General features: G+C 39.1%; 1 protein-coding gene across 1 annotated transcript in view; it reads left to right on the top strand.

Annotated features, from left to right (window-relative positions):
- LOC107685600 (collagen alpha-1(XIV) chain-like) overlaps positions 1–9,108 on the top strand; it is a 131,833-nt gene that overhangs the window by 11,655 nt on the left and 111,070 nt on the right. The window contains exon 4 of the mRNA XM_016482245.1: positions 1,560–1,649. Within this exon, the coding sequence (XP_016337731.1) occupies positions 1,560–1,649 (90 nt within the window). The remainder of the gene's footprint in view (positions 1–1,559; positions 1,650–9,108) is intronic.

Genomic DNA, 9,108 nt, shown 5'->3' with positions numbered 1-9,108 from the left:
AATAACGTTCACGTACTAACAAAAACATCTAAGAATGTATCTTTTATTCTCCAGTACTGAAAACAGAACCGATAAGGGAGCTTTTGATATGCGCTGTGACGCAGCTCTTGTAGATTACCTTTTTTGTTAGTTGTCTGTCATTTCGAAGCTTAAGTTGCATACGTTTTTCTTTAGTTTTAATTTGCCTAACTATCGATCTGACCCAGTAGACGCCATAATCCCACTCTGTCTCTCTCCCGTCCCACTTTCCGTTTTTGTTTTGTTTTGTTCAAATCGCGATTTCGATTCGATTTCGATTAATCGCACAGCCCTACATCTGAGTCAGCATGAGGGTGAGCAAATCATGAGAGAATTTTCATTTTTGGGTGGAGTATCCCTTTAAATTAGTAAAAGTTGTCATTCCTTCTCAGTTCTCAAGATTACCAAAAGCAAACATTCCTTTTAAGTCATAATCCTAGACTTTGTCACCAGACAGGGATGTCACGAAGCAAGAGTTTGCAGCCAAGACCTTTTTAGAACAGACCATTTGTCACTGTCAATACTGCAAACAAACTTCATGAAGTTGTTTGCTGTGCAATGGCCATAAAGCATCCACCCACAGATTGTATTTGGGTGATAACTTGGCATCACAACTTGTCAGGCCAGTGCTATTCCTCCTCTGGCTAAGAGCAAAGCTACTTTGGACAGATTGTTTATTAGGCTATTTTGGACATTGTGTGTTTGCTTTTGCATTAGAGAACTTGGATCATTTTGGAAGTACTTTTAGATGTCTGAGGGGACAGATTTTGGGATGCCCATTTTCTACGTCTGTTAGTCTTTTCTGTAATCATGAACATGCACCATGTTACAACACAGTAGGGCTATTGCAGACAGAAACAGTACTGTACTAAATCGATGTTTCCTGTCGGCTCGTTTTTCGATTGGACTTTGCTGTTCCGATGAGCATGAACAGTGAACTAACGAGCTGTGGACACTGATGACTTGCTGAGGTAAATTAAATGCTACGTGACATTTTATTTCCATGCTGTATTGTTGATGTCTTTCCGCGGTTGAAACACTGATTGAGCAATTACATGAGGCATGAGATTACATGAGGGTCAGTCATGTTTATTTGCGTTAAAACTAGTAGTACAGAGGAAGGAAGGATCGCGTTCACTCGCGCTCCGCTCTGCACAAATCTGTGGGGCGTCTCGGCTCAGACACTGGAACCGGAGTTTATACAGCGATCTGTCATGCCACATAAAAGACTGTCAAAACGCCATTTATTATTTGAATTTCCGGAGAATAAAAAAAACAAAAAAAACTGTATTCGTTCGGTTCACATGCGTACCGAACCGAAAGACCCGTACCGAAACGGTTCGGTACGAATACGTGTACCGTTACACCCCTACTGTGTATACAAATATACAGGGCTTACATGTTTAAGAATAAGTTATTCATATACTGATATTAAAAATATTAGAACATTTTAACTGTATATTTAGTTAAAGTTATACACGGTATGTTATACATGTATGGCTGAGTATTTTGGACTTGTTTAATTCCTCATGTCTCTTCAGCAGAAGACCAGAGCAGTGATGGAGACACCACTCAACCGCAAAGACTGAAAGAACCAGGACCTGTGGATGAGGGCAATGAGATCTCAGGAGGTAAACCCAAAGTTTAACCTCCCCAGATGTTTTTATTGATCAGATGTTGCTCTTTCACAGCTTCGGAGCCTTAAAGGGATAGTTCACCCAAAAGTAAAAATTGCCCCATGATTTACTCATCCTCAAGCCATCCTAGGTGTATATGACTTTCTTTCGAATATAATTGGAGTTATATAAAAAAATGTCCTGGCCCTTCCAGGCTTTATAATGGCAGTGAATGGGGGGGTGAGATTTTGAAGCCCCAAAAAGTGCATCCATCTATTATAAAAGTACTCCAAACAGCTCCGGGGGGTTAATAAAGGCCTTCTGAAATGAATCGATGCTTTTGTGTAAGACAAAGATTCATATTTAAAACTTCATACACGTCAAACGCTGAAAAGCCACTCTCTTGTGAACATGTGTATGATAGTAAGCAGAAGCTAGAGATTAAGGTTTATAAAGATTTAAATATGGATGTTTTTCTTACACTTTGCTTCAGAAGGCCTTTATTAACCTCCCAGAGCCGTGTGGAGTACTTTTACTAAGGATAGATGCACTTTTTCGGGCTTCAAAATCTCAACCCCATTTCACTGCCATTATAAAGCTCGGAAGAGCCAAGACATTTTTTAATATAACTCTGACTGTATTCATCTGAAAGAAGAAAGTAATATACACCTAGGATGGCTTGAGGGTGAGTAATTTTAGTTTTTGGGTGAACTGTCCCTTTAATGGAGTTCTCAGGGTTTTCCTTTTAAGTGTCAGCCTTGTTTCAGATGTTAAAAGTCTTTAGGAGGGATGAACATGAGGCAGTTATTTCACACAATTATCAACAATCCGTTTTCATATGAAAACAACTATTTTATGAACTGGTCATTTTGATGGAATTTGTAGTATTTGATTTGTATGAAACAACTTATATTTTAGAAAAAACTAAGCGTTACGATCCACCCCTAAACCTAACTGTCAGTGGGACATAAGCATATTGAATGAGATCGTACAAATTCAGTGAATTTGCCACTAAATTGATAAAAAGTAAAATGGCTGTGGATTGCGCTGATTAGTGTATTGGTAAAAGTTCTGAAATTGATACCTCAAATCAATTTCTTCCTAGTCTTGAGAGAATTTGTTGGGAAATATTTAAGTTCATATTAAAATCTCAAATTTTGGCAAACTTTGGTATCTTGGGACACACTTTGTGAATGTGACGTTGAAACTCTTGAGAAAACATGAGACTCTTTTTCTCAGGAGAAAACGTATGCAATACATGAAAATCTCTATTCACTCATTTCAGAGACAGCTGAGATATTGAAGACAGATCTCTTGTGGTTCTTCTTTTCTATCGACTCTTCTCTTGTGGGTCTTCCTTTTCAAAGTCACTTTTCCTTTTATCTTTCACTTTACAACATTATAAGCTATATGAATTTCTCCATACGTTCTCCTGAGACTTATTATTGCTGTTTTTCCAGTGAGAGCTGCCCTCCTGTCAAGATATTTCAGCCGCGCTGTTGTCAATGATGTATAAGAACTGAAACTGGCTGAAGTTGCAGGGGGCATCTCTCTGTAGATCCCATCATCGCCGGTTTTTATGTCCCTGGCATACTTGACAAAATGAGCATGTTCAGGAAGTCAAAGTCAAAGATGATGTTCCTGTCTGAAAGTTTCTGCTGATGTCTCTCAGGGCCAGACCTTAGTATCTCAGCCCAGTCCAATATAACAGCAATTTGTTACAATTCTGAGGGCATTAGTGTACTCAGAGGAATATATGCTGGAGTTTTGACCTAAAAGCTATGTTACAAAGTACAGATGAGACCGAGGAGGTTGAATGCGAGGGTAAGGTTTCTGAACTCATGGTTGACTGTGCAAGAGACGTGTCTCCAGCCCTTCTCAGTTGGCTTTTTGCTCGGCTCAAAAGAGAGATTCGGCTTTGTTTAGCCGTGAACATTGATGTTTAGTGGGTGTAAAAACAGCCCAGGCTGCTTGGAGGCTGAAATGTGCTCTTGAGTGAAGCATTTAACTCGGGTCCCTCTGTAAGACGGCTTTTGTGCTACGTGGTCTCGCATCTGTTGTTCGGAGTCTTTAATTTAGGACACCTCTGTGTGCCTGCCAAGTGGCAGAGGTTTGAAATTGGTATGGCTCACACAGACCTTAGCTGTCCTGTTTTCCTCTTCAGACTGCTGTCAGAGTTGGCAGGATTTGGCACACGGACTCCAAGTGGGTGGTGGAGCTCTGATTCTGTTCAGTTCTGTTAAGAATGACTGCACACTTTGATTCTGACTGAGCACTAATTTGATTCTCTGCTTAAGATCTCATTAGCGCAGAATAACAATGACATAATATTTCAAAGCGAGAACTTGATGATGGGAATTGCCACAAGAGGGTTATCGCTGGCACAAGGCATATTCAGACAGATAGATGATGTCCTGCTGCCTGTATCTGTGTGTGTGTGTGCTGGTGGGATGGGATGGTGGGCTATCACAAAATCTCTCTTCAGGCAGAGTGAAAGTAAATGGTTATCTGAGGATCCGTGCCATCAGTGTGGGCTGTAAAATGACACTTTGAGCTCAACAAAAATGGTCAGATTTTTATATCTCTTCCCAATCCTCTTATTCACAAATGAGCATTTCCAGAAGCAAATTAAAAAGGTGGCATAAACACAAAGCTGTTGCTTTTTAACTTCTCACCAAACAGGTCTTTATGGGATGTCTGTAATTGTGATTCATGCTCAACATCTGTGGGTATATATGAGGTGAAGAAAAAAATTGTAGCTGGCTGTGCAAATGACAATTTTGCAGTCAAATGAACAAACAAACACTTAAATGGCAAGCAGTAATTCTGAAATGTGGCTACTGCACATTTCCTGACTTTTCAGAAAATCAGTTGCTGCTAATTTATGTTCATGAGCCTTGAATATTTTTTTTTGTCAGAACGACCTTACTTTTTTTTTTTTTTAAGAATAATTAATACTGCAGGGATGCATAAAAAGTAATTAATTTCCTCAAAAATAATAAGCACTAAACATTAATAACAAGAACTGTTTCTTGAGCACCAAATCAGCATATTAGAATATTTTTTAAGGTTCATGCGACACTGAAGACTAAAGTAATGGCTGCTGAAATTCTGCTTCTCACCACGTTAATAAATACAATATGTATTTTAAATATATTGAAATAGAAAACATATTTAAACAAGATATTAAATTGTAATACTATTTCACAATATTATAATTTACTGTATTTCTGTTTAAATAAATGCAGCATTGATAAACATAAGAAACATAAGATTTATTTTTGGCCTTTATTTTCGGTAGGACAGTTGTAGAGAGAACAGGAAGTGAAGTGGGAGAGAGACGGAGGTGGGATCAGGAAAGGATCTTGAGCCAGGACTCAAACTCGTGTTGCCTGTGCCACATGTCAGAGCGCTGCCAACGAGGGCATCAGTTCCAACAAACATATGAGACTGTTTACAAAAATAATTTTTCTGAGCCCAAACTTATGACATCAAGTCTTTTTTCAGATTCAGAAGAATATTTATTCATCCAAGTGAATCAAATCTTTAGAATCCATTCACCAGAAAGATTTGTTCACACATTTGTTCAGTGACTGTTTCTTCAGGTTTCATTGTTACACAAGTCGGTGGCAACATTTGAGCATTTTTTTTGCAACTTTTTGTGCCTTTATTTTGATAGTACAGTTGGAAGTGGAAGTGAAGTGGGAGAGAGAGACTCAAACTTGGGTCACCTGAAGCGCAGCCGCGCCGTGTGTCAGAGTGCTGCCCACGAGGCCATCGACTCCAGCACAAATTAGCATCTCATGTGTGTTATGAGTCATTATTTGTTGACGACTGAAACAAGCTGACTCTTTCGAGTCATTGTTTTCTCCACAAATGACCAAAAATCTGTTATTTTTACCTGCATACTCCAAATTTTGTGCATGATTTTACCAAGCTAGTCGAAATGAATTAGTTTCAATAACGTCTTCATGTCCTTTAAATTATGTATGGTCATCAGTCATTTTTATCACTCAGAGTCTCATTCACACATAAAGTCAGTCAGTTTTTTAATGCAGAAACATGGTTTAAGTAAAAAAAAAAAAAGTCGAGAATGGTTTGTTCATTTTAAAGATTGAGTCAAAAACATTGATCAAACATGATTGTATAATGAGAAAGGTATTCAGAATGCAACTTCCACTGTCTGGATAGGATCTGGATCTGTCAGGCTCGCTGGAAAAGGCGATGGGGGTCAACGGTCAGGTCTGTTTCACACAATCCCCCTTCTCCCACCCTCCCTGATAATAGTGTGGGAAGAAAGGCCTGATAATGGTCTTTTCTGACCTTTTTTTGTCAGAGGGCAGGGCACTGGAGTAAGGTGAGAGGGCTGTTATTTAGAAATTCTGTACCTGGAGCCACTGTAATCTACAGAGAGATGATATCACTCCCTGAGAGAACCCAAGGTGACTGCATGGGGGACGCTTTGCTTCACCTCAAATGACCCTTTTTTCTAATCAAAATCGGCCTCACCTGATGGTATTTTTAATGTGAGATTTTTTGCAGAGGGAGGCGCTTTTAATAAGCGATCATTGGTGTAGAACATTATTCTTGGAGGTGCTGTATAAGGTGCAGAGATGGCTGTCCTTTAAAGCGCTCCGCTGCCCTGCATTAGGGTGTGCGACGCACTGGGAATACTAATAATGTCTATTTTGGCTCCGGTCTCAGGTGGCAGGTTGCTGAGGTAGGCAGTGATAAGGACAACGCTCTGGATCTTCCTCACAAGGAGGAAGGAGCTCCAGCACTTTCTCTGAAGGAGACTTTCGGAGTGTGACGTCTTATCAGGCCCCGCAGCCCACTGGTGGAGGGAGCCGATAGGCAGAGCATTTGGCTGCGATGAAGCAGCATGTCAAATCGCAGATAGGCCACTTTTTCGTTGTGTCAGCTGAACTACGTCTTAAAATTCGAATGCTGTACACATCTGCCTGGAAGTGTGTTTAGGAATACTTCTATATGACTAGAATGCATTAAAATTACATGTTATACCAATTCATTTAATATTTAATCACTGTGCATTCTTCGGTAAGGCTGTCAAACACGCACAGCTTGATTTACACAAGTAGGATAGTTCTGGATCTAATATCTGTTGTTGTTCCTGGAACGACATTGCTATAAATAGCCTACCCTATCCATACTACTTAAACACAGGCAGTGATTCAGGCAATTAATTAATTATGGATAATTTGGATAATACAGTAAATACACTTTTGAACTAATCAAGACTAAATAAACAAACAAACAAACAAATAAACAAAAAATTATCTTTCATTCATTCATTTTTATAATATGCCACTGACAAAACAGCCAAAATATATATGTTTAACTAAGTTGTCATATGAAGAACGAATTAGTATCTACACTGGTTTAATCCTCAAGTTAATTCTGTAAAGCTATATGTCTTAAATTCACTAAAAATAAGATTAATTTGTTCAGGAGTCATTTAAAAAACCCTAGTCATGCTGTATGGTTTGGATTCATTTAAAATAACCTGCTCAAAAGAGTTGTTAGTTTAAGAATCTGTACAATTTTGATTCACTAAAAGAACCGATTCAGTTTGTTTGGGAATCTGACTGCACTAGTCAAGCTGAATGGATTTGATTCACTAAAAAGAACCTACTCAAAAGAGTGATTAGTTAGAGAGTCTGACTAGATTGATGTATGTTTAAGAATCTGTATGGTTTTGATTCACTAAAAGAACAGATTCAAATAAGTCCTTTGTTTGGGAATCTGGCTGCACTACTCACACCAAATGATTTTGATTCACTAAAAAGAACCTACTCAAAAGAGTCATTAGTTAGAGAGTCTGACTAGATTGATGTATGCTTACGAATCTGTAGGATTTTGATTAACTAAAAGAACAGATTGAAATAAGTAATTTGTATGGGAATCTGACTGCACTGGTCACACAATATGGATTTGATTCTCAAAAAATAACCAACAACAAAGAGTCATTCATTTAAGAATCTGCATGGTATTGATTCACTAAAATACAGATTCACAGGATTAATTTGTCTGTGAACCTGACTTCAGTGGTTGCTCTGTATGTTTTTGTTTCACTAAAAATAAATCACTCAAAGGGTAATTTGTTGATAAATCAAACTAGACTGATTTATATATTCAAGCAGTATATTCAGTAGCTGTGTTGTATTGCCACTAAATAATAATAATGCAGGAAACATTCCGTCTGCATCAACAATTTTATTATTATTTTTTATTTCTAGTAAAATAATGTGCCTCAAACAACATCACCTAGTACACTAGGACTATTTCTCTGTTTAAAATTCCAGCCTTATTGCTCGTTCAGCGCTGCAGCCGTGCCCTCTTAATCTTCTGCTTAAGTGAGTATATGTGGAATCTGTTTTGTGATTCATTTGTAGTAGCACTGGTGTAATCACGTCAGCCATATTGCAAGAGAGACCGCTGATCTTTGCCGTGCCAGATGTGAAACTAAAAGCCATTACAGCCGCTTAGCGCCACACAGCTGCCCGCCTGGCCTTTCGCCCATACTAAGCAAACAAACTCTAGATGGGCCAGCTGTTTATTAAGGCCTGATTGAATTTTTCATTACAACTACAGTACTAGATCAGGAAGTCCACAAAAGACCTGTTATAGGCATTAGGCAGAATCAGTGTGAGTGAGGGATCAACTGCTGTTGGCTTCATTTCAATACTGCTGTTTCGGTTATGGCCGTTGGGGACCGAGGGTTTGGATTAAACTGAAGCTGTTAAGAGGTTTCTTTCCCTCTAATCTGGTCCCTTGTCTGCATTAGAAATATTTTTCTTTGAGCTCGGAACATTCAAGACAGGTCAACGTCCAATCCCATGGCGAATTTTGGGTTCTATGACCCCTGTTTGTTTATTACCCTCCATTACCATAAGCTTTTGAGTTACTGTAGATGTTCCAGCAGGAAGTAAATGTAAATTACATCCTCCATGCATGAGACTATTGCAGAGGGATGCCCTGGTTCATGCCTGATTTAATATCCCTTCCTGTAATTAAGAGAGAGGGCAGCTCAGGGCCAGTGAGGCACTGATGTAATCATCAAGAGTTGGTATGATGCCTGGAGAGCAGTATATTTAATCTGTGTGTGTGTGTGTGTGTGTGTGTGTGTGTGCAAATCTGCATTTGCTGCGTGGGGTCTCAGCTGCAAACTTTCATTGAGCAATTTTGGGATGAAGAGTTGCGGTTTATATTGAACGTTTCACATTAGGGCCTTTCGCACCGCTTTAGTTCCAGAACTAAATGTACAGTACTAAAGTACTGGGACGATTTTGCGCAAACTATTTCCCAGTACTATTTAAAGGGTTGCTTTCGCACCGAGAGTGTGTACTAAGAAGTGATGTAAGCCGGTCGACAGCGACGTTTGTGCGTGGCGTTCAACAACAGAAACAAAGAACAACATTAACAACAGGAGGATGGAGGACGCTGTGATCGGAGC

Source organism: Sinocyclocheilus anshuiensis, unplaced genomic scaffold (assembly GCF_001515605.1).
Source record: "Sinocyclocheilus anshuiensis isolate Anshui unplaced genomic scaffold, SAMN03320099.WGS_v1.1 scaffold185, whole genome shotgun sequence".
Taxonomy (NCBI): Eukaryota; Metazoa; Chordata; class Actinopteri; order Cypriniformes; family Cyprinidae; genus Sinocyclocheilus; species Sinocyclocheilus anshuiensis.
The sequence above is the reverse complement of the archived record's forward strand: the minus strand, read 5'-3'. Positions and strand labels throughout refer to the sequence as shown.